At 40.7% G+C, this 25759-nt stretch overlaps 3 protein-coding genes across 7 annotated transcripts in view; 2 read left to right on the top strand and 1 right to left on the bottom strand.

Annotated features, from left to right (window-relative positions):
- Positions 1-11684, top strand: part of LOC112574786 (discoidin domain-containing receptor 2-like) — a 165805-nt gene extending 154121 nt beyond the window's left edge. For both annotated transcript variants that reach the window (XM_025256066.1, XM_025256065.1), the window contains exons 12-15: positions 11-208; positions 672-906; positions 1131-1280; positions 1534-11684. In XM_025256066.1, coding sequence (XP_025111851.1) covers positions 11-208; positions 672-906; positions 1131-1280; positions 1534-1716 — 766 coding nt within the window. In that variant the 3' untranslated portion in view covers positions 1717-11684. The remainder of the gene's footprint in view (positions 1-10; positions 209-671; positions 907-1130; positions 1281-1533) is intronic.
- A 544-nt stretch (positions 11685-12228) lies between these two features.
- On the top strand, positions 12229-17457 carry LOC112574787 (microsomal glutathione S-transferase 1-like). 3 transcript variants are annotated; one of them, XM_025256067.1, is made up of 3 exons: positions 12229-12425; positions 16338-16432; positions 16836-17457. In XM_025256067.1, exons 1-3 carry the CDS (start codon positions 12297-12299, stop codon positions 17083-17085), a joined length of 474 nt encoding a protein of 157 aa, XP_025111852.1. In that variant the 5' UTR covers positions 12229-12296; the 3' UTR covers positions 17086-17457. The 3 variants fall into 3 exon arrangements, with proteins under 3 accessions (XP_025111852.1, XP_025111854.1, XP_025111853.1); XM_025256069.1 differs by lacking the exon at positions 12229-12425 and adding an exon at positions 14009-14231; XM_025256068.1 differs by lacking the exon at positions 12229-12425 and adding an exon at positions 15640-15866.
- Positions 17458-19215: 1758 nt separating this feature from the next.
- LOC112575886 (probable low affinity copper uptake protein 2) lies at positions 19216-25718 on the bottom strand. Of its 2 annotated transcripts, none has more exons than XM_025258016.1 (6): positions 25578-25718; positions 24485-24554; positions 23164-23383; positions 22592-22707; positions 21366-21487; positions 19216-19936 (listed from the first exon to the last, which is right to left on the bottom strand). In XM_025258016.1, the coding sequence occupies exons 1-6, from the start codon at positions 25590-25592 to the stop codon at positions 19832-19834; spliced, it is 648 nt and encodes a 215-aa protein (XP_025113801.1). In that variant the 5' UTR covers positions 25593-25718; the 3' UTR covers positions 19216-19831. The 2 variants fall into 2 exon arrangements, with proteins under 2 accessions (XP_025113801.1, XP_025113802.1); XM_025258017.1 differs by having other exon boundaries at positions 19216-19931.
- Between the last annotated feature and the right edge of the window lie 41 nt (positions 25719-25759).

The raw sequence follows: 25759 nt of genomic DNA, 5'->3' as shown, positions 1-25759 counted from the left end.
ATTCCCGTAGGGCGGACTTTCACAAGGAGATAAAGATCATGTCTCAGCTGAAAGACCCCAACATTGTTCGTGTCATCGGGGTGTGTACCCAGGAAGAACCGCTGTGCATGATCGTGGAGTACATGAAGTACGGCGACCTCAACCAATTCCTCATCGACCACGTACCAGAGTCACCCGTCGCCCAGGCAACCAATGCCAAAACGCTCAGGTGAAGCACCTCAGTGACCATAGCGTCTATTCTTGATATTTATCATCGTCACCATTATCATCGTCAATATTTGTAGCTGTATAACTCCTTGCTTCGTTGGCCTGTAAAGTGGTTTGCTTGTTTGAGCCTGAATCCTTAGGGTTAGGTGCGGTAGGTAGGTCAAAGGTTCAAGTGCACCGCGTCGCACAGTCCGAGGTTATTGCGTGATAAGAGTCCAGCAGGATTTTTTTTTCTTTTATTCGTTCTTTCTTTGTTTCTCTTTTATTTTAATTTTAATTTCCTGTTTACTGGTTCCTTATTTATCTAGAGGGTCCTCCTATTTTTTTTTTTTTTTGTCTTTCGTTAGTTGAGTTGTTTCGGGGTTGTTTTTTTTTTATTTGTTTCTAATCTGTTAAAATTGTGTCGCTTATTTCTTTAGCTTACTTTCTCGCTGTTTCTTTTAATCCTTATTTATTTATTGTAGCTACGGATGTCTGATCTTCATGGCCTCTCAAATCGCGTCTGGAATGAAATACCTGGAGTCGCTGAACATGGTACACCGGGACCTGGCCACACGCAACTGCCTGGTGGGTCACCACTTCTGCATCAAGATCTCCGATTTCGGCATGTCCCGCAGCCTCTACAGCGCCGACTACTACCGCATCGAGGGCCGTGCTGTCCTGCCCATCCGCTGGATGGCATGGGAGAGCATCCTTTTGGTGCGTGCATCCGTGCGCATGTGTTATGTGTGTGTGTGAGAGAGAGAGGAATGTGTGCGTGGTTACTTGTGGAGGACAGAGAAATGATCAGATGTTGTCATATTTACGATGAAATATTCCTGAAGAAGTTTGAGCACGTAGGAAAGAGGGTAGATAAAGTGATAAAGAAAGGGTGCATGGGAAGATAGAGTACGCCATGTTTAACAGTCGTTGTCACCTCACAGGGTAAGTTCACCACCAAGTCGGACGTGTGGAGCTTCGCTGTGACCCTGTGGGAGGTCCTGACCTTTGCACGTGACCAACCCTTCGACGGTCTAACGGACGAGCAGGTGATCGAGAACGCTGGCCACTACTACCGCGACGACAACCACCAGGTGAGGACGTCATCCGCGGGCGAAAGCTGTCCGACAAATGTGTTGAGCTGTGCTGTGCAGGTGTCGGCGTGTATGTGTATGCGTTGGGGAAGGTGTGCTAGTGCATGTGTGTATGTGTGTATGTGGAGTGGTGTTTCCTGTATGTCCATGTGATAGTGTGTGTGTGTCTGTGTATGTGTGTGTGATAGTGTGCGTGTCACTATTTTCAGTCTTCAATGCCCTAACGATTGTATTGTTGTTGGTGTGCACGCAGGTCGTCTTGCCCTGCCCTCCGGCCTGCCCCAAGGAGATCTACGACCTGATGCGCGAATGCTGGAACCGCCAAGAGTCAGAGCGACCGTCCTTCCGCGAGATCCACATGTTCCTTCAGCGCAAGAACATGGGCTACAACCCTCAGGACGAAAAACTGAGCCAGATCCAGGTCCCCATCTGTTGATGGCCTCCTCCAACTTTCTCGTCCACATCGTTCTCCTCGTCCGCCTGTTCCTCCTGATCTTCCTGCAGTAGATGTCCAGCCGAGCCTGGGGAAGGCCAAAACCAACTTTCGGACGTCGTGACGCCCAAGAAGTCTATTAAGCGCATGCATAAGCATTTGCGTGCGTGCTTGCGACGTGTGCATCTGGTGTGTGTGTGCGCGTGTTCCGCGAAAGAGAGTCGTGTTCACCGATCTCTCGTCTTCGACGTGGGAGGCGAAGAAAAGAACTCTATGCGATTTTCTTATATTTATATGTTGTTTTTATACATCGCAGAGTGGACTCCAGAAGTACACAATAAACTGATCTTTGTAACATGTGAGGTTTAATTGAACTGGGAAGTCGAGGAGACGAAGTCCAGAGCAAACAAAAACAAAAACAAAAATAATCTTCTGACCCTCTCCAGCGTCAAAAGAATATTTTCATTTCTCGACAGGGTCATCCGGACACCTTCGTGTGACGTGCCCCGCCATCAGTTCAGCGCGCGCGTGTGAATGAAAGGCTTCGAGCCTTGTTCGAATTTCAGTTCAGTGAGGAAAAGAGAAAAGACACTAGTCAGAAGTTTTAAATTTTAGACGAATGACATTTCTTTCAGATCCGCGCAAAGCTTTCAGTCACACATATCAGTCCTCCCACAGTTGTGCGCGCGCGTGTGTGTGAACTCTGGCCAGACAATCTTTTATTTCAGACCCCCTAAACCTTGACGCTTCCTGCAAGGGGGGAACGCAGTCCTGACCGCTGACCTCCGCGGGAGGAAGACGGTCACGGTCGTCTTCTCTCGCATCAGGCGTGCAGCGGCAGGCTTAGTCCTCGCAGCCACCTCTTGTTTGTTAACAAATATTCCACGGTTGTGCAAAAAAACAAAACTGTAAAACAAACTCGAGAAACTGTCGACAGTTCTCCTTCCGCCATGGCTGGCCTCTGATGCTGCCAGGCGGAGCAAACGGCACTGCCAAAGAAGGGAGTGTACTCTAGACACACAACTGGGTGCTACAGAATTACAACGGTTATCTGCAGTACTATTTCCTTCGCCAAGTTTTTCTTATTTTTTTTTTTATTATTATTTTGTGAGGATGGAAGGGACGACTCGTGGGACAACAAGCGCACAAAGAGTGTTGTCAGGGCAAGATCGTCTCGATGGACAAAGTGAATTCGAGAGTTTTGACATTTCTGACGACAGGAGGGACGGACACCGTGATTGGTGAACGAAGAACAGGAACTCACACGACAGTGTACTGGGACTAGCTTCGAAAGATTGTAGCCTCGCTGGACCTCATTAAGACATTCAGCTGGTGTGGGAGGGCTTTGTTAACAGGGGAAAATTACGGGATGAACCGTCATTGCTTCCGTTAGGCGGGTGGATGAAAAGGAAGCGAAGTTAGCGGCAGGTTTGGCTTTAGCGAACAAAGTTTTGATTTTTTTTTTTTAAATAATTTTCGTCTGGGTCTGGGCTTGAGCCCTTTACTCTGGGTACAAACCCATTTGATGTTAATCTGTGATGTCTGCCCTACACAGAAATGCTCAAGGTATTTATACATCTCAGTTTTAGTACGGCGGTCGTGTATAGTAATGTGTCTAATATATGCAGGTTGTTGTTTTATGTGGTTCTTTAGGCTTTCTTTCTAACCCCTTAAACGTCAACTCCTCTTTAGTTTTTCGGTTCACTTATGTTAAACCTGTGACAAATTTATTCAGATTTAGAAAGTAGGAAAGTGTTGACCAACCCAGAGTTTCTGTGTATGCTGTACAGTGTTTTTACAAGTGTTCTTGCTGTTCCTGAAGGTAAAATCCATGTGGCTATTTTTGGAGGTGTTTGTAGGAGAAGATAAGTAGGGAGGGTCTGGGGGGGGAGCTCGGATCCTGCAAACATGAAAAATGTTAGCCGCTTACTTTTGGAGCAAAGAAACGAGTAGAATCGCTGAAGTGTGAGACGAAACGAAGTCTCTCTGTCCTAAACTGATAATGTTGAGCTGAAATGAATACTCAATTGTACGTGGTTTAGACATAATGCTGACTGCGCCCTCTATCACCACCACTACTGAGTGCGGTTACGCTCAGATCACAGAGAAAGGAATGTTTCTCACAACACATCATCCCAACAAATAAAACAAAATAATGTGGAGCATTTTTTTCTCTGGTGTCTTAATGCAGGAATTGAAGTCAACATTTTTTTTTAAAAAAAAGTCTGGAACCTGCGCAAAATGATGTTTTGCAAGGAGTATCGTTCGGGTTCTCCAGTTTGTGTAGTAGCTGGGCATTGTGGACTGTGTTCCTGACCCGCCAGGAAGTGAGGTCACAAACGACGTCACGAGAAGGCACGACATTCAACGAAGACAGTGTTGCCATGATATAATTTTTAGGTTTCAAGTCCCAAGATTCCAGGAGTAGGTCGCACAACTGGGACTTTAAAAAAAACAGTTTCTCCCTGTGTGTTGACGTCACTGGTTGGTGACGTCACTTTCAAACGGCTGTGCGCCAACCGTCAGGAGACAGTTTCGGCACAGTTGCAAGCGTCACGTGCTTGCACTGTTTTTGGAGACTTTACCTCGTAACACATTTTCTTGTTTGCTATGGAGAGTGTTTGTGTGTGTGTGTGTGCGTCGCGCGTGTGTGCGTGTTTGCCGACTTCGTCCAACTCTCCTTTTTTTTTCTTTCTCCACAAGCTCCCGTCGGTGGGTCAGCTGACCAGCCCTGTGTATGAGGTGCTTTTATTTGTATGTGGGTGGAAAAAAACAAACTATGGAGCGCCGACACACGAGATGTGGCGCAAGACGACGCCAGATGACATTTTTCTGTGTTTGTCCTGCCATGCGAACGTTGCGCATCCCGACCTACCCTCCCCCATTCCCACCCCGCCCTACAGACACGAAAGCAGAGAAAAACTGTGCTCGAGCGCGAAGCCGAGGGTCAGAGGTCGCACGCTGTGTCGTGGCTGACGTCACTATCACCTCGGCCAGCAGACTCGGCAACCGGAAGTGGACGCAGGCGCAGATGTGACGTCAGTAAAGGATGTCGCGAGGTGAACCTGCTAAACAGGAAGACAGGCAGGAGAGGGAGAAGGGTCTATCTAAGACTGATAACATACATTGTTTAGACCCGATTTTTTTTTTTCTTTTTTTTTTTTTTTTTAATATATCTCCCTCCACTTTCTCGAACTCTTGTGTGCTGAAGAAGTTTGTTTTACAACTTACATACAGCATTCGAAATAACTACTGCAGACTTTTATGCTTGTACATTTTGTCACTTGGTGCATAATTTGTCTTGCGTTTTTTGGCTTTTATTATTTTTTTTTCCTCCCCTACCCCAAGAAAAAAATCCTCTTTTTTTTCTTTCATATTTATGCTGAGTTTACAGTCAATGAAAAATGGTAAAAGTTTATTGACTTGAAGTTTGTATGATAAGTGGTGTATCATAGACTTACTGTGCATTTTGTTTTTGTGTCGGGCATGTTTGTGATAACGTTCTGCCAAGGAATTAAAGCTTTATGGGAAGACGGCTGGAGTGGGTTGGGGTTGGGTGGAGGTAGGGGACCTTGTGTCGAGTCCACGTACCATCGTGGGAGGATGGTGTCCAACCTTTAGATACCCGGGGTACCCTAGGCCATGCGCACGTCTGCGTTTGTCTTGACGCATGAGCACACACGTGTGTCTGTGTGTAGATGTATATGTATATGCGCGTGCTGACTCCTCTTGCTGATTCATCGAAGGGAAAAGGGAGATGTTAAGATGGCGCTTTTCTGTCTCTTTTCTGCTAGTCCCTTATTGACGTCATTTCCGCTCTACCGACAGTTAATCATTTCTGACAATTCCTGAGTTCCGAAGCGTTATATTAACTGTTGCTGCTTGTGTTTTAGAGGTTTAATACTCCCGGTCGGGAGACTTCAGCCCTTAATGGGATATTTTATTCATTCTGTCTTGAACCTGATTTGATAATGTTAAAAAAAAAACTCCACGTGTCAGATTTTCTACCTCCATGTGATTAACATTAATCCACATTCTTCTGAAAGGCTAAAGTTTCACCAAGGTATAATTTGACCGTTTAACGCGATGGTTGGCCTGTCTTTTTCCTGCACCAGTTTAATGATTTAAAACCTGATTTACAACAACTTTGCTCCAGTTCTAAAGCACAAGCTTTGAAAAAAAACTGAGTCCAGAAAGTAATATTCTCCATACTAGGGTACTTTGATTGCTGAGCTCCAAACACACACACACTGCTTCTTCTCTAGTGTTTGTAGTCACCAGAGTTGATTTTGTCAGTCTGGATTGTTTCTGCACACTAAGGGATAACTATTTTGCTGTTTCCGATAGTTTCTTTTACAAACTTTTTAATGTCCTACTATTTTTGTTTTTCCCGTTGTTCAGCTGTATTTTAAGCAATGTGTCTGATCAGGGTATGTGGATATCACGCGTGCTGGAATTTTCCCCCCATGGCGATTGAGCCTACGATCCGTGTTGCTTTTGCCAACAGCTCCGCCACTGGCATCCATGCATAGTTTCTACGACAGGTGGCGGTCTCCACTGTTCGGCCAGTAAATACAACAAGATGGCGCTGGTGTTGCCAGACTGCCGCTGCCAGGTTGCGCGAGATGCGTGATTACACCCCTGAGACACCCGTTCCTCGCCCACCCCGACAACCACCCCACGAGGCACGACAGACTTCGACACAAGCGCGTCCGACTGCCTCCCACTCCCAGCCCCTCGCCTGTCTATATATGTTACATACCAGCTGAACAGCGCCAAAGGGTCGTTTTGCGGCATTTCCTGTAGAAAGTAGTGGCGTTCGTCACGTGACCCTCGCGGCGGTCACGTGAGCAAGACGCAAAAATGCGAGCCGCGATGAAGTCATGAGCTTAGAATGTTATAACTATGGATGATTTGTTGACATGTATTATATAATCACTGACATGCACATGTTCTATTTTTTAGTTGTTTCTTCCCTCCTTCATCCCACTACTCTCTAACCCTGACTCTCTCTCTCTCACCTGCTCGCCTTTCGACTCTCGGTCTCCTACCTCCCGATACACACCCCTCCTTCTCTTCTTTACTTCTGTCCCTCCATCCCCAACACGCACCTCCCTCTCATCTCACGAAGGTTGTGATGTGCACTGACCGTCTGTCGATGACGTCACGCGCGCTGCCAGTACAGCTCCAGCACGCATCGGTGCTCTTCTGGTCACGTGTCATGTAACTCCAGACACGTGACCTTTTTCTCATGCCCACTCTGTGACTTCCCGTGCTGCGAGCTTTTTCGCCTGGTTCCTGTATCAGGCGATCACTGTTAATGAAAACTTCTGACTTGTTTTCCGTAATATTTGGCTTTCATTTTCAAAACTCTGCTCTTCATGATTATCATTATTATTATTATTATTATGACAGTGCGTATTCGCTCTCCCGCCATATTGAAAGTCACGTGCCATTGTTTTTTTTTGTTTTGTTTTTTTTTTTCATTTTCATTCTGTGGTCTATCTCTAAATGAACGCTTTCGTTCGGATTCAAGGCTCCACTCACTTGTGTGAATGCTATGCTCGCCATATTTGTTCTGAGCCATCTTCACTGGTATCAATGAAAGACAATCGGGTGTGTGACCCCAGTGACGATGAAGATCGGGTGGGGCGTGTAAGGACGTTGATTAAGATTCAGTCTAAATTTGGGGGATTAATTTTAATTTTTTCTCTTTTTACACCTGGACTCGAAGACCAACGACATCATCTTCGATAGTTTTCTACTCTGCATCGTCAGCGAAAGATCATTGAATCAGTTGCTTTCTTACGGAGGTTTGTACCCTTCCCCCACCCGGGGTAGGTATTTTCAAAGATGTGTTCACGTGAAAGCGTTACCCGAAAGGCCATAGTCAAAATGGTTTGCTAATTTGGCGTTACATATTACTTGGGATAATGTCGTTATATACTGTGTTGAGTGTGATGTCTCGTTTCGTAAAACTTTGCTTCTTTCTCTTTTATATAAGTTATTTTAGTTTCCGTTGTCCAGCAGACGACAATGGAGCACGGTATGATGCTCTCTCTGTTTTTAATGGTTGACCTCTTTGAAATTCCTCGTAGTGGTCAGTGTGGACTCCTGAAGTCGACATTAAGTATTGGAACTTTTTAAACAAGTATTTAGATATCGAGATCAACGATTGTTATAAATCAGTAAAAAGATGTACATGCATTTAAAAAAATAATGTTTAGGTATGTGTATTGTTATCAAAGCAGGGGAGGGTAAGAGGTAAGAAATACATAAACATGAAAATATTTATGGGATTAATTTAACTGACTTGTTTTGTAGCGAGAAGGTTTCAATGCTCTGGGCGCCAAACTTCACATTTGTTAGAGGGCCGCCAGGCTCTCGTGGTATCTGACGTTCGTTTTATCGGGTGAGAGAAGTCGGCACCCGGGGTGGTCGCAGAAACATTGCTGCGGTGCGGTCAGACGGTCAGGGAAGTAGCTTTGGCGGTGCACACAAAGTAGTGACGTCATGATCTAATCACAGACAAGCGAGGATCGCTCATAATAATTCCAAGTATATTTTGTTGAGCATGCGCATTCTTAACTTTGTGGATGTTGACATTGGAATGATGAAGATGATGATGATGATGATAATGTTTACGGTATATGACTCCATAGAAATGAAATAAAGTTTCGAACAAAAAAACAAACAAACTCTAGTGTGGTTGTGGAAAGACAGGTTGAGTGAGTGAAGGATGAAGCCTCGCGATGGTAATGTATACTGCTCTACTATAGTGTGTACATATACTGCTCCATTTAATGAGAGTGGCCAGCTGTTTTTTCCCCACCGTCAATAATAGTCTGACAGGACTATCTCAAGGAGGTAGTGTTGATATGCTTGTGTATTTTCTTAGCTAGGTCTTCGTGCTACACGAAAAATTGTCTGTGTGGGATGAATATTGTAGGCTCGTGGACCGTTCCGCGATCTGTGTGTGTGCGCGTACGTGCGAGGTGTAAATATTTCTATGCCTGCCTGTCTGTCAGTCTTTTAAACTTTCCTTTGCAATGCTAAGCCTGTTCTCAACTTGCGACTCAAGTTTTCTTTCTGACAGTAAACTCGATCAGCCCGAGAAATGGGCCTCACAATTTTTTTTGTTTGTTTTCTTCCTTTCTTTCCTCGCGCAATTCCGTTTACCCTGCTGTTATTCCCACCTTGTTTTCTTCGCTCACTCTTCACGTGAAACAAATAGCCAGTCAAGCCTGTAGGAATCTTTGAGTGACTTCTGTGTTTGGCCTGTCGAGCTTGTAGGGGTCCTAAGCCCCGGAACTTTTAGGGCAGTGACCACAGACTTCGTGATGACACCCGAGGTAGCTTTGTCTCTCTCTCTTGTTGGTGAAGGGAGGGACATGGAGTGGACGGGGTCAACACGCGATCAAATAAAGACAACAGGAATAATAAACATGCCACCTGAGCGTACCTACAGCAGGTTAGGTTTGTAACTTGATCTGCGTGGTCGTAGGGGTGGATAATGTTTCTACAAGGCGGCTAAAAATAACATCAATAAGCGTCATCCGCGAGATGGTCAGACAGCGAACTTTTAGTGAGACTGTTTCCGTTGAAAATACAGTGAAGGATTTCATTTTCTCATAAAATAAGGTCATACTAGTTCTGCAGCAATGTCCACGTTTTTTAAAAATTGTTTTTCGTTTGAGGTTTTTGTTTATCGGCCTTCACTAGTCATTAAACTTTCAAAATAAGGCTTATAATAAGTCTAGAGCTCGAAGGTCTCTGGACTTCAGAACTCAATCCGCGCGTACCTTTACAAAAATAACAAAGCTACAACACATTTTTTGTTGGGTTTTTTTTTTCTGTAACAAACCCATGATTATGACATCGCCATGATGTACACAACTGTCACATCCTTCTCAAAGTCACGTGACCCCGAACAAAGTGGTCAACAAAACTGTGGCTCCGTCTGTCGACTTTGGTAGGTTCCTGGCTTGACCTCTCTTTACACGAATGGGTTCAAAGCTAAGAAGAATCTGTTTTTTCAGAAGCTTATCTTTTCACAATAGATAACTTGTCGCCAGATGGCTGACCTCCCCTTGTGCTCAGGAATGATTTTCTTTCGTCTTCGCGGGCAGACAACTCCATGTTTGCATTAACTCTTTTCCTCGCTTTTCATTTTCCTAATTCTTTTAATGATTTTCTTGGTTGATTTTCCTTGTCTATTATTGTTCTTGGTTATTCTTCAGTTTCCAATTTCATGGGTTACTTGGGCCATCATTTCACAGAATACGATTTACAACCTTCTGCTAATTTACATAATGATAACACATCATTATACATCAGTTACTTTCGTTCTCTGCATTCAAGGAACTCGAGAGCGAGTTTAAACGAAATGTTTTCATGGAAACCTGCAAAATATTCTACATCGTTGGAAACCTACATAGTATTCAGCGTTTCCATGGAAATATAATATAAATGTTCTGAACTCTGTGCTCGAAACATGAAAGAGTATAAGAGATACCGTTATGCACTAGTTTATTACAAATGTTAACAGTGGCAGAATGGACGGGGGCATTATCGCATCAGGTCAACTCTGTGTTAAAGTGGTACACTGTGAAAATGTGACCTTTACCCCACCATGGGGTTGCCTGTGGTTATCAGATTTGTGTGTGTGTGTGTGAAAATAGAGATCGTGAGTAAGAAGAGATGAGAAAAAATCCACGCACGAGGGACGTCCTTTATTTTGTTACAACATTGTGTATCTTGCGAACTTGTTTATTTTGTGAAAGGCATGTATCAAATATATATTGTGCCACGTGACTCTGGCATTTCCACCTTAGTGGATGTCCACATTATATTTTTTGTCATGTTCCAGTCACTGAGTGAGCATTCAGAATCTGATTTCTATCCCGCTTATTAATTTTGATTTTTTAACATTACCTTTCGCTTTTAATTAATACAGATGGGGCTTTCTTCTTGGAGGGGATGGGGGCTAACCTTGTCCTCGCGTTACTAGAGAGTTGTCTCCCTCGGGTCGTGAGCTTTTGCTACACGTGTCACGTGATGGTACTCCCAAACCTGATTTGTCATATTCGTGTGACAGAAATTTCTAAGAAATGATATCTCTGCACTTAAAAGCATTAGCGAGCAGCTGTTTACTCTGTTGTGTGTTTAGTTGCCATAGCAACTCATCTCAAAGTTACGGGATTATTTTTGTAATTGGACAGCGCGGTCTGTCGCATGCAAGTAGGTTCTGAGTGATGCTAACTGTTGTATTTGTTATTGTAGTTTATTGCAAAGAATTAGTAGGTACCCTGCAGATGTTAGCGCATACTTTTTTTCATTTGCTTCAATATTACAATCACCACTCCTTCTCAAGTTCGGTCATTGGTTTGTTTCATTGACATGTCTTGGGAGGGATCTGGACGCCTGTGTTATTTTTTAATTGTTATTTTTTGGAATATCTGTATTATGGTTTTTGTTGGCAAGAACTGTCCACTTGCCTGCTGGTTTTTTGTTTTGTTGTTGTTGTTGTTTTTTTTTTTTTTTTTTTTTTTGATGCACGGAAACTGCGACACTGGCTGATGAGTTTAACACAATTTTATTCCATGTCTCTCTCTCACACACACACACAGAAACATCCACATTACAGTTCAATACGCACAAACACTATCATCGTCATCATATCCCATCATGCACTTCCCTATTTCTGACTCTTGTTTTTACATCTCCTAATCCTCTCTACCTTCCCCCTATATTAAGTACCCATAATTCTCATCTGCCTGCCTCTACCAAGCTTCTCTCGATCATAATTTTTTTTTCATTCTCGATGTTATGCTGTGTGCTTTAATTTCCACTGTTTAATTTTCAATGTAATGTTCTATGTACTTTTGTTGCCCCCGTGACGACGACGAGGACGACGACGAAGACGATAAATGTGATGACAATGATCTTTCAGTTGGTTTGATTTTTTTTTTAAGACAAAGATAAAGTTATTGATGACAATAGAAAGGGACTGTGTTGACGAAAGCTTCGGTGAGCCACCGGGTCTGCGATGTACATTTTATGTGTTATGTGGAGATGGCTGGCTATCCCAGCGGAAAACATGGGCCGGCGCCATTTGTTTGTTTGGTTTTTTTTTTTTTTTTTGGTTTTTGTTTTGTTTTTATGGACTGTGTACATAAGGAAACAGGCTGAATAAAGCAAGCGAGCCCATTTCACGTGGAAGAAAGAAAGGGGTGTTTTTTGTTAACTTGTTTGGGCGCGTGTATGTGTTTGAGCATGGGTGAATGTAAGACAAAAATAAAAGAAATTTCAGGCTTCCGTAGGGCACAACAGTTCAAAAACATCCACACACATGTCAGCACTTCGCCTGTGCGCCCTGGACGTGAACCTAAAAAGTTAACGGACGGTCCTTGGTGACATCACCTGTCAAGTAGGGGCGTGAAGATACGAAGGCTGCAGGTGCAGCTCTCTGGCCCATGAATACAGCATCACCTTCACATACACGTGTCACGTGTCATCGCAGCTCAGTCGAGACAGTGCCATTCCAACTTTTGCTGTGGTCAACCCTTCTAGTGCCTGAAGAGATGGGAGTGGAGCAACTGTGGTCGTTGGACAACCCGGTGTTCAAGGCTTTTATCAGCTACGGCATGGTCGTTGTCCTAAAGACGATGGCGATGACAGTACTTACCATACGGCAGCGCATTGCACACCAGGTTAGTGCCAGAGACGCAACCTTTGACCCTTGAAACTAATCTCTCTAGACTGGCATCTGTCAAATTACTGAGAGACTGTCATTCTGTTTCTCGATTTGTCTGCCTACTCTAGTCATTACAAACTCTCATCAACGAACGACTGTACACATTGGATTGGATACATATACCTGCGTGCAGTATATCTTTAGTGCGTGAGAGAGAGCGTGCGTGCGCGCGCGATCCACCCATACACGATACTAACCCGATCAGGGTTGCTATAAATCTTGCCACTAGAATTATGAAGCGGCGACCATATTCCACTAGTGTTGTCTTACCTCTGAGAACGTAGATATAAAACAGTGGCAAAGATACCCTGAGGTAAAGTAACATACAACAATATCCTCGGAGTCAGGAAGGCGCGTCAAAACTATGAAAATCATTGTTTGTCTAATTTCAACTAATAAAAGACAAATTCAGAAAACGATCAGAGAAATCGGGTAACAAGAACTGAGAGTACAGTGATTCTGCAGAGGACGGCGAGCAGAGAAGTCGCCAATTAAAAACAAAAAATAGGGGGAGGAGGTTAATGAATGATTAACATTGTGTGGATTGTATTTAGTAGTGTAGATACTCCGAAAATACTTCGTAAAACTTCGTATGTTGTCATTCTTGTTCTTATGCGCTAATAGCATACTCTTCAGGAGTGTGAGTAAGCGCTTTACAAATTTTGCAATTATTATTATTTAATAAATAAAAATAAATCATATTTATTTAATAAATAAAAATAAATCACCGTCTTTTAAGGGAGGCAATTCGTGCCGGTATTATCGGGATACTGTTTTGTAAGAGTTTCCTCCCCTGGACTATACTAGACCCTGTGGTCGGCTGGAACTCTGATCGATGTTTCTCGTCTTTTGCTTTTGCACTTACTGTCTTAATGCTACAGTGGCTGGTGTTTGAGCAATAAGAGAGTAAATATGTGCAAGCGTGTCTGTTTGTAGACACTGTGTAAATGCCATGAACTCCATCAGGAGGTATGTGTGTACTAAATAATCATTAGTAGTAGTATTAATGAACTTTTACTGTACAAACAGAAAACTGTGTATTAGGACAAAAAAGTTACTATACACTCCCGTCTGTCAACTTTTTAATTATAAACATATATTTTATGCTTTAAACAGAGATTTTGTTATGTCTGTGTGCCTGTGTGTGTGTGTGGCATGTTGTGATAGTGTACTAGCGTGACGTATTACACTGTAATTCGCGGCACTCGATGATCGCAGATGCGAATCGCATGCTTTGTTAGCAAAGATTGTTTTTAGAGATTAAGATTTACAGATTAGTTCGCGTGTCGGTCTTTAAAAGGTACACGCGGAAGAGATGTAAAAACACTTTATTTGCTTTGGCTAGTATTCACAGTAGATGTCACTCATGTCAGTATAACCTGCTCGAGTCGATTTTGAAAGGACTCTCCAGTGTCAGAGTTCAGCTCTACCCAAAGGTACACCCTGCCCTCAAAAGGTACACGCTGACCTCAAAGGGTACACGCGGACCGTGACTGCAGCACTTTTCCACTTGAGTAAATCGTCGTGGATATAAAGGCTGTTTGCACAGCACCGATGTCACACACACAGTTATCACCGGGTCACGAAAGGGTCATCTAAACTTCCAGCTGTCGCTGTACCAGGCCCCGAGAAGATGGTAGCGGAGCAGATATGGTCGCTGGACAACCCGGTGTTCAAGGCCTTCATCAGCTATGGCGTGGTCGTTGTAGTGAAGACAATGGCAATGAGTGTTTTGACTACCCGTCAGCGCTTTGCGCACAAGGTTGGTGTCAAAACAGGCGACCCTTGACCTCAAACTATCTAGATTCTAGAGTATCAAGTTACTGGCAAGTACATCTCTTATTTTGCTTGGCGAGCTGTTTCATCAAGGAACTCGTGAAATCGGATGAGTATATCTGCCTGTATTGGTCGTCGTCCTCGTCGTCGGTTATCATGATGATTTACTAAATGAATTTAAAAGAGACTTTTGATTGTTGCCATGAGGATGTGTCAAGGACTGGCAGTAGATCGAAGTTCGACTCACCAAAACAACTGACTTTGATAGTGTCATCGAACTTTTTTTTGTTGTACATCTTTATGTAATATCGAACACGATTCCTTGTATTGTACATATGGTCAAAAGCAACCACCTTTATCACACATGTAACGAAGTGTCGGATATAAGCCTTTTCTATATAACGTTACTAGACGAAATGCAGATTGACAGTAGAATATATCTTGTAAGCTTACTACTATATATTGGGAAAATAATTCATGAATACTGTTAATGATTAATGCAAGGGGGACAGAAAGATTTTGTGCCCTGGGATCAGTGCTAGCTCGATCGGCCCTGGAGAGATATATGCAGATCGATCAGTGACACGACATTTGTATAATAGTTTCGGCTTGTTTGGAAACTGGAACATCTCATCAACTCTCTTATTTCTTATTCTGCACTTACAGAGTTTGAATGCTTTGTCAACAATGGAACGAGTGTGTGGCGGCTGGCGTTTGAGCAATGAGAGGCGATTTTCGCACGAAACAGTGAAAATAAACACGAATACAAAACGACAAACCACCCAGTCACCATAACGGTTGTCTGTTATTAGAAGCTGTCAGCCATTGCCTGGAAGAATGAAGCTACAGCAGCAATAATCATTATATTAATAAGTGCACTTATATATATACAGAAGTATTGTTTACAACACAAACTGGTACATCACTGTTCAGTGACTAATCGTGGTAAAACCAAGCGATGGTTGATTTTAAAAAAACCACTTTGCATTTAAATGTTTTAACGCGATGAACACAATCAATGAAATGAAGTCAGTGGAATAAAAATAAATCTGAAATTGTCAGGGGCATCGTCAGCTGCTTTCTTTCACAGTAAAGTTTAAAATAAAAGGCTATTGTGGCAGTACGTGAAGACCCACAGTCCAGTGTAGATAAAAGAGGTCACGGGCAATGAAACAATCCAATATGAAGATGTCAGCAAGAAGTGTGGGAAAATAAAGAGCATCACAATCAAAAACAGATAATAGTTTAGAAAAAAAAGAAAAGAAAACCACCAACGATGGAAAGTTCAGATAAGATGATGAGGTCAAGTGCCAGAGTTGAGCGCTACCACAAAGGTACACGCGGACTTCAAAGGTACTCGAGAACCTCAAAAGGTACTGCTGTTCTGTAACTAGCCTCGTTCCAGGAGTTAATCGACGAAAGTCGTCTGCGACCCATCCAGGGTATACGAATTCTAGGTCTCAGTTTACTGTCGCTGCCAGGCCCCGAGAAGATGGGAGTGGAGCAGATATGGTCGCTGGACAACCCGGTGTTCAAAGCCTTCATCAGCTATGGTGTGGTCGTTGTAGTGAAGACGATGGCGATGAGTGTTTTGACTGCCCGTCAGCGCTTTGCGCACAAGGTTGGTGTCAAAACAGGTGACCTTTGACCCTTAAAATGGAGCTGTCTAAGCTGCGCTTGTCAGGAAGAGTGCACCTGTCATTCTGTTTGGCGAACTGTCTGTCTGTATTACAAATCGGGCAGGGACACGGCCTTGAAGGTATCGCCAACACTACCGCCATGTTATAGTTAAAGGTCTAGTCGGGTGCAATTTAAACTCGTAAAACTCTGTGCAAGATGCTATTTGGTCAAATCTTCTTGAGATATACCCGTACATACATCACAATACACGTAAGGAAGTCAAGCTCGTCACAGGTTTTCAAGCATCTCCATACAGAAAAGGGTTAAAAGCCTTTGCCTCACGTTTTGTCTCTCATCTCATGTGTAATCTTGGTTCGGTTAGCCTGTTTGTTTTGCTTTAGTTTTCATTGCTGTTCTTGTTTTACTTGCATATGACTGTCCGCCATTTTATTTCCTTTGTTTCTGTCTACAGGCTTTCGTCAACCCCGAGGACACGGCTTCGATGAAAGATAAAGAAGGGGGCCGACTGAAGGTAACTGCGCACGATGCAGTAGAGAGGGTGAGAAGGTGAGGAAACCCTACTTTGGTTGCTATAATGATCGTTCGCTAACAATAATACAGTCTAAGTATTGGTTCATATAAAGGTAAAGTAAGTAGAAGTCGCCCTCTGACCTTTTTAAAGTGGTTGGGGAGTGAGGTGTTAAAGACCTCCCTTTTCTCGGGGGCAGCTTTGTGTGAGGGCGGTCCTTACTTCTCCAACTCTCGTTGTAGTCATGCAGTATTCCCGATAGCTGGGTCAATTGGGGAAAGTTTGCTGCGCTATGCAGGTATCGAACCACCCCGCCTCTCAGTTCGGACGACAACTGCATTAAACACTCGACTATCCACATTTCCATGTCTTATATACGGCACGTGCAAATGATGCGAGATTTTCTGACGGTTGGTACATTTTTTATTTATTATTTCCCAGGTGTCATCTCAACGACCTCGAGAACGTCATCCCCTTTTTCCTGATTGGTCTGCTGTATGTGTCGACATCACCTGACCTGAGCACAGCTCTGCTGCACTTCCGGGTCTTCACGGGGGCGCGGCTGTTCCACTCAGTGGCCTACCTCCTGCCGTTACCGCAGCCGTCACGTGCTCTCGGCTTTTTCGCTGGCTACGTCACAACTTTATCCATGGCTTACCGCGCCATCGCCGCCACTGGCTTCTTTTTCTAAAGCGAGTCTGCAGAAAAGATAAACTAATTTTTTTTTTATTATTAAAGATAAAATATCTCAAAAAACGGAAATGTTATAGACCGAAAACGATGAGCATCCCCTAAATGGCGAAGAATAAGGCGAGAGAGGAACAACTAAGAAGAGAAAAATGCAGATTATTTTATTTTTCATTACAGAATTTTTATAAAGTTTTTTCCTGTATAAGCAATTACAAATATTTATGCTTTAGTATATACTATTTAAGAATATTATGTTTGATGCGTAAAGAATATAATCATTCATTTAATGAGTGACATCGTCTTAATGGCATTAGATAGATGTGTTTGCTGCGTTTTTCTCCTACAATTAAAGTATTTTGTTTGAGAAAATGTTTACCTTGTTAATGCGTATCACCTTTTAAAAAAAATGTTTTGAAGAAGATACATGGCAGTCAACTGGATTTGTTCCGATGACTCCTATGGCTATATTTTAAATCAGGGGTGGGCAAAGTTTTCTTTTCGGTGGCAAAATTCTAACACACCATAAACCTACACCAAGTGACTACACAACAAACCTCCTGTAAACAGGATGAAAAAAAAATGCATACGCAGTAAGTAGTGTTCACTTGCCGAATCTTATGAAAACAGAAGCATTTTGAATTCGCTCATGGTAACACTTTAAAACTAGACTTTCCGTTGAAGGCCACCGATGCTTTTTCACGGCTAAACCAGACACTTTTCTATTTATTTATTTATTTTTATTTATTTTTTATTTTTTTTTTTGTGCTTTGTCTGTTATAATGTAACGGACAGTCGATTAAACGCTAAATCGTATTTGATAATTTCAATCAAACTGACCTAGCTTAAGATTTTTTTTTTAATGAAGTTTACTTCACATTACAGCAGAGGTACGTGGGCCATTCTTCGCCCACCCCTGTTTTAAATTATACCAAAATCCCTTTAATAATGTCTATAGAAACAGCAACCGCGTTAGCCAAACTTAGCATGATCAGCAGTCGGACTTCTTGTTGAATTCTGCGACTCCAGAGGCGTGAGGGCCCTTCTCAATCGGATAATATAGACAAAAGTGTGACCATATTTAGAAAATTTTTTTAGATACTCGTCATATAAATACTTTGTTAAATTTGGTCAAAAGATATTTGTTCTATTAAGAACGGCCATTAAAACATGGCCGACTTTTAGGCTCACATCTAATCGTCTACAACTGCCCAACAGGTTCTCTTTACAAAGGTTTGGCGGGGATGGCTGGAAAAACTTTTCCTGGCATAAACTGCTGGCTTTTAGGTCCAGCCATATCCAAAGAAGAGACTATTGTTATGAAGCGAGGGTCGGCACTTCGGACAGGAAAGCAATTGGCCAAAGTAAAGATCGAAACCCCGTATTCAGCAATAGATTGCCAAAAATAGTATTGATAATCCGCCAAGAAAAGAACCTTCATAACCACGAGATATCACATACAACAGATTAGTACATGTAAATATTTCTAGAAATGTTCCTTCATCACTGAATTTGGCCTGACATGCTTCTGTCAGTCCCCTGTGGGACCCCTGGGTATGCTTGCCTAGCGAGCATTGTAAGAATAGGGTCCCTGCCATCCAGCCAGGCATTTCGTAAGAGGCGACTAAGGTGGACACCTCACCTAGAAGTAAAATAGGTTGTGGTAGGGCTAACAACCCCACCATGTAAAAAAAAATCATGTTACAGAATCTAAAACCAGAGAATTCGACACAGATGGCGGAGGTAATGAAGCACACCAGGAGACTGGACTAATGACGGACGACAGCCAAACCCGAGAGGGAGCTGGCGCCCCGACAGCGGATTTCCTGAAGCCGAGGCAAAAGTAGAGGGTGGGGTGCTGGAACGTCCAGACCTTGTACCAGACTGGCAGGATGCTCCAATTAGTCAAGGAGTTTGACAACTACAAGTTGGACATCCTGGGAGTCAGTGAAGTCAGATGGACCGGCACAGGAAAGAGCAGACTAGCGTCAAGACATACCATCTTATCGACAATGATATACATCGTTAATGGATTTGTCTAGTGTCATCGCTTTGCTTGATTAGAGATAAATATTTACCATCGTTTTTTCCACTGGCATCAATGCAAAAAATAAAAGTCACTGAAATGAGGGCAGAATAATTATAAATTTTAATTTTTAAACAATCTGTAAACCTGCTTTAATATAAGTATAAAATGTATACTCATATTCAAACTCACCATTTAAAATGTGCACAAGCAATTTTTTTTCAAAACTTTACAGGAGTATTTATTCATAACATAGATAAGTGAAAATTTCTTTGGTGCAGTCAAAAAGACTATTGGCTTTAAAGACAATAATGATTTAAAAAAAAATAATTCACTCACAGCCAGATATAAAAAGCATGTAATTATCTTAAAACCATTAAATATACAACTGCAAAAAGAAATCATAGTTTGTCAGCAAAAGATATGCTCTAAACACACAATTTTCTTAGGTTTTTTTGAAAGGAGCCCAACAAATGATATTGGCTCTTATACACAACAATTGTCTCTGACTTGCACAATACAAGAAGTAACTATTTTGCCAGAAATAGTCACATAAAGAAATGAATTTATTTAGACAGAGGCACCTAATAAACCTAATGTAATGCCTCAAACTAATTACTTTTCTAGCCCAGTTCTTAGAATATTTTTATGTTTACAAATGATTAAGAATCACTATCAGGATGTTGCATTCTGAGAGTTGTTCTGATATGTATTGTAAAACATATTATATAAAATTTGACTGTGTCATCCCCATCCTATGAGGTGACTGCATATTTGTGCCATGCAAAGATGGAAGGGGCACTTCACAAACTTCCAAAGCCAGTCTATTCTGAAAATGAAGAAACAAAACAGTCTGCACATGGCTAAGTTCTTTTCCTATTTTGACAGCTTTATGAATTATCAACAAGGTTAAGGTTGATACACTGGTAGGTTGATACACTGGTCTCCACAATATAAAGTGTCGGTGGGTGTGAAATATTTGTTGACTGAAATAAATCTGCCTTTTTAAAGCAAACAACAAATTAAGCAACTAAGCATTTATTTAAGGAAGGGATTAAGATTTGAAAGGGGCTGGGAGAGGGGAGTGATGGTGCTGGTGGGGATTCTTAATTATGAATGCCAATAATAACATTAGCAGACAGTTTTAAAAACCGCTATTTATCCGCACAATATACAATAATGTGAAAAATAGATACAACCATTGGAAAATGCCTATATACAGGCAAAACAATCCATTTCACTTCTTACATCTTCACAAACTGAGATACATTCTGTTAAAAGATACCCAATCAATTCTTTTTTATGCAATATAAAAAAAACTAGCATCATATCAAAGCTGGCCAAAAATATCTAGTAACCATATTGCACATTATTATTATAGTTTAATAAATTACCAAGCATACTTAATTTAAGAATATATGATTAATAAGCAAGTTTTTAATAAGCGAAATAACTGTCCTTCCTTGGATCAGAATTACCATATGTTTTCTAATCATTTAAATAAAATTGTACATTTTACAAGCTGCTGCATGGCATAAAAAAAAAACATCACATAATACAGGACAAGGATAATACATAGGTATTGTAAGCCAACCATAACATCACTCTTCTGTTCAATCATGACAATGGTGAAGGAGATCTTACTAGAGATCTTACTAAAGCCCTAACAAATAAGAAATTTAAGTATTGCCTTTGATGTCGTTCTTACTGATGTGCTTAAATGCTTAAGCTTCTGTTGTTATGCATTTAAATGCAAGGAAAAATTCAACAGGAAGGTTAAGTGATATTGAATACTGCATTAATATTCCATTTCTATAAATGGTAGGGCGTGAGTTTTTGTTTCTGAATACAAACACTGCAAGACTGTGAACAAATAATGAATGTAGTTACTGAAAATACGTTGAAGGTCACACTCATAGCGTGATGCAGTCCAATATATATGTTGATGAGAAGTGTATATTTTTCCCTTGCTATGAATTAATGTAAAATAACTAACACAGTTACTTAAACAATATACTGGGAGCATTGGCCAAGTACTGCTTTTTCACATTAGGCATACACACATTCAGACATGTTAAACAACATCTGAAGAAAGGGTACGAAAAAATAGCATAGTGGAATGTCCATGTGCAGGTAAATACAGGTGCAGAGTTCTCTGACTGTGACAGGTGTGTAAAGATCAAGTTAGCTGGGGGAAGAGGGTATCTCATGCAGGCTGCAGTATTTGTTGCTGGGCAAGGTTAAAGATCACCACGTGCCTGGACAGTCTCTGAGTGTGGCATCTGGTGTTTTCCCATGACACTCTGGTGTGTAGCCTGGAAACTCGTTTCCCTTAGTAGTTGTCCTATGGCTCCAAAAATCCAGTAGCCAACAGCACTCCCTGCAGTCAGATATATGAAGAAACTGAAGCTTCATGCATCAATAACAACCTTTAAAAAAATAGGTGGGGGGATTGGTGTTTTACGCTGAGCCAGCAACTAAGGCTATATAACGGCAAGGCAGCCAGCCCTGTAAACATATATGCCACATGCAGAGAAAGAAAAGTGTGCCTAAGACAAGAACTGAACCCAGGACAGCCAACCCTCACTGTATTGGTGACATTAAAAAAGGGTGCAAAAGGTCTATTAACACTAACAATGACTTCTACTGTAATTTATAAATTTATCACCCATAACTTTCAGTTTGCTTCCAGGCATGAAACTTAAAAGGTTCTTTCTCTGACTACTCTTTATGTAGTAAGCTATTGCACTTTCTGTCACAAGCATCATAACAATCCACAAATTAAAACATAGGTCTGACTTGCTGATGCATGAAACCTTTGGTCACACTTTATGCTTGAGGAATATATATATTGGAAGCACACAAACAAAACTTAGTAAAAAAAAAAAAAAAGGTAACAATAAACTAAAGCAAGCTTTTTGCTCTTTATTTTAATCAATGCATGCAAAATGAGGTGCTAATTTTTAAAAAATGCAAAGTAAAGAGGATGCATTGATATATTTTAACAACTATAATAAATTTAATGAAAATAATAGTTGTTCTTTATTGACAGCACACCTCTAATCTTGAACTAATACCTTACACAGATCTGTGCAAAACAAGAAGAGAGATACAAAGATTACATCTGTTTGCTTTGTGGGTGTACATATCGTGTTACTGAACTCATGTGTATAAATGCCTCTTCATGTATATCCATGCCCGATAGGAAAGAAAATGTATGGACAAATATTTTTTCAAATGAAATGTTCTGTTGTGTGTGAAATCATGCAAATGCAGTGTGTTAATTGATACTCTGACTGATTTTGACATGCCATGACTAAAATGTGCTAGTGGCAGTGGCAATGGTGACAGAAGTATATTATCAGTGTTTTTGCTGATTTTACTCTTTCAGAAGTTGACAGCCTCTATCAATTATATTGTTATCAACAGCATTTTGTTTTTCCTTGTATATGACCTTTCAAATATCACAAAGACAACTACATACCAACAACCACAGCAACAGTCAGCCAGACGCTATATGTCATGACCACGAGCATGAGAAGATAACCATAGAAAACATTAATGGCGTGACTCAAGCAGTTCAGAACATGTAGATTGAGTCTGCAATGAGAAATTAATCCATGTAAGAATGACGCACAGTTTCAAATGGTGATAAACATCTATAATATTCCAAGATTCAGAAAGTATACTATCCCTCTCAGTCACCACAGGATTTTAACCACCACAATTGTAAGACAAGAACGGCAGTATGCATGATGCGTGTTATTATCCCATTATTACCACAGAAAGATGATCTGAAGGTTTGAACAAAGTTTAATGCAATGCTTAAATTATACCTAAATAAAAGTTGAAAAATTTCATTTCCCGAAAAACTACAACTGAAAATATTCTTTTATTTCTATACAGCAAATTATCATCAGGTTCTAGTGTGCAAATAACACGTTAACAACCTGCAATCTCCATCATAAAACTTGGTCCAGCAGCAATATCTTACAGAATCTGTGGTGATTTCCATTATTATCTAAAGTGAAGGGGAAAGAAAATCTTAAAAATTACTTTCGAGCCCTGATTTGTCTTGAAACAGGAATCCGAAGACTATTAAGTAGGATCACACCATCATGATTTGTTTCCCTTGACTCTTCTGGCATTTCTTCACAAGTGCTTTGACCGGCTAGAGGGTTCTCTCGCATTTTGAGATCCAGGTACAGCTTCACCAGCTTCAGCAGCTCAAACAGTATAGTGGCCCCAAACACCACAAATGATGCTCCCACCATGCCTACATAAGAAAAAAATGTAATGGCATGACTTTAAAGCACAGGCTTTCCACTAATTTATTTTCTTTTTTGATGTGTGAAGAAAACATTTTTTAAGTCTCCATTTTCCTCAGTTTTGACATATGCTTTACAAGCATGGAGTTACCTAAAAATGTTTAATGTGTATTTGGAATGGTATGAATTGATTACAATGCACATGTATCAGTATCATAACTGTTTTTTTTAAGACTTAAATAAATTTAGCAAAATTCTCAAAAATGTACTAGGCTTTCTAGCTAATTATTTGCATAGTTGTTACATGATACTGCTAACAAAGTGGATTAAGGGTAACTCCATAACTGAGACTTCTACAGAACAACAGCTTCTGTCTTGCTTGCTATTTGGATAACCTTAGGTATAAATTAATGTAGAATGCAACATCAAAACACAAAGAATAAGAAATGTGTAATTTAAATTAATAAAACATTTTTCTACATTTGCTACAAATGGTGACAATTTGAAAGGAGCTACAAAAACAAAATGCAGACCTGTTTATGTGCATGATCAATGACATGTTTAAGCAGCTTATGTGAATGCAGTTTCCTATGATTAGATGCCTCTCCCTGTCCCATTGTTCCCAATATCTTCAAAGATACAGTACTAATACTTCAGAATTCTCAGAAGTATCCAATAAATTTCTTATTATTTTAAGCAAATTATCTAAACAAGCAAGTCTAAAACACTTGGCATGCATTTCTGCAGCATGCTTGAGTGCATGATTTTCTTTTTTTCCTGCCTTGTATTTCTGTCTGTTGATAGGTCTGTGTATTTGTTTGATGATATATTTGGTCTGCATTTGAATGTATGTGATGAGCACTTTGAAATCTGCATTTAATTGTATTTGTGTCATTTGTATTGAGTCTACTGTACAGTAATGAAATTTGCTACATAAATCTGCCTGATTGTTATTATAAACTTGATGCATATATAAGTATTTCAGTACTTATAATCAAGCCTCCTGTATGTCACTATTGCTAGTAGACAAGTGGTTTGACATTTCCACTTTAAATGCTATATGTGACAATATTTACAAACATCAAAAACACTTTAACCAAACACATTACCAGAAGTGGATGTTATATCAAGGCCTTTAAAAAGGAGATTATTCAGCTGGGCATCAGTGAAAAAAAACACCTGGAAAAAGAAAAAAATGAGAAACAAATATGTCACATTAAAGCTTAATTGTTACACTTCAAACTTTCTTTGCAAAAAGACTAATTTTTCTTATATTTCTAAGAAAATACATTTAAACAACCTTGATGATCACAATTATTAGGAACAAATTATCCATTTCCTTTGTAACTCTCTTGTAACAAGAATATTGTAGATATCAGGTTTTTCTCCCTTCTTTGCTTCCTTCAAACTGTATACGGCTTTCTACATTTCCTATCATTGTAGTCTCACTACTGTTTTTCTGGTAGTCCTAGATAATGTTGGTATGCTTTCAATAAGTATTTTATAATCTTCAGTAATGAACTCAATAAGTGAGGTCTATTGTCTTCAGGTTTATGTGTATGTTGATGCTCAAGACCCAGAGTTGCACAGGTCAGTATTCAGTTTAGTAGATGGGTGAATTTTGTTTGAAAATACCCAGTGGTTTCAATAACTGAAGTTTTGCGATGCAGTGTTTTGGTGAGGGTCCTCAATATTTTGTTGGCCTCTTTGCTAGTGCCTGATTCTATTCGCTCTTCTATTTTGTGATAAGGTCATCAATCCAGTTTTCCTTGGAGGCCTTCATTTTTCTTGCTGTTAACACGTGGTAAAAGACGATCACAGCAGACGTGGTGACACTATATACTATTGATATTAGTGGGCAATGCTCATTATTTAGCATTTTAATAATTATCTTCATTATTCTAATTTCTAGCATTGACTGTTAGTGATCCCGTTCTGGATACTCAAACAGATTAATGAAACGCTCTCGATTATGCGATAGTAAACTGCCATTACGTCTTCAGTTTTATTAGTTGTATGTTATATAGTAACCATTTTTGCATGTTAAACCTACACTTATACATAGAACCAATTAATAACCCTACACACGCGACCCCTCCCCAAAATGGCAAAACACTGACTCAAAAGTATTTACCGACAAAAGTCATCGCAACTCATGTAGTCTCTAGATAAATCTACACAGTCATTTACATAATAACCTACCTGCATCATATCCATTTTACTGGTTCTCTTGTGGTCTTATCTAAATACTAAATAAACAACAACGGCAAAATAATGAGAAACACAATTCCGAAATGAAAGTCCCTTCAGACTAATAGTGGACCTGCCATCTTGAATGACCAAATCACATGACGTATCATGTGACATGACGTATCATGTGATAG

This window comes from Pomacea canaliculata, linkage group LG11 (assembly GCF_003073045.1).
Source record: "Pomacea canaliculata isolate SZHN2017 linkage group LG11, ASM307304v1, whole genome shotgun sequence".
In the NCBI taxonomy this organism is placed as follows: Eukaryota; Metazoa; Mollusca; class Gastropoda; order Architaenioglossa; family Ampullariidae; genus Pomacea; species Pomacea canaliculata.
Note: the sequence above shows the minus strand (reverse complement) of the source record. Positions and strands in the feature narration are given on the sequence as shown.

Coding starts and splice junctions, on each gene's coding strand:
- LOC112574787 (XM_025256067.1), top strand. CDS start 12,297: ATGGGAGTGGAGCAACTGTGGTCGTTGGACAACCCGGTGTTCAAGGCT. Junction 12,426..16,337: donor GGCAGCGCATTGCACACCAG/GTTAGTGCCAGA, acceptor TTCTGTCTACAG/GCTTTCGTCAACCCCGAGGA. Junction 16,433..16,835: donor GCAGTAGAGAGGGTGAGAAG/GTGAGGAAACCC, acceptor ATTATTTCCCAG/GTGTCATCTCAACGACCTCG.
- LOC112575886 (XM_025258016.1), bottom strand. Junction 23,384..24,484: donor TGATATAACATCCACTTCTG/GTAATGTGTTTG, acceptor TTTCTTATGTAG/GCATGGTGGGAGCATCATTT. Junction 22,708..23,163: donor AGACAAATCAGGGCTCGAAA/GTAATTTTTAAG, acceptor TTCTCATTGCAG/ACTCAATCTACATGTTCTGA.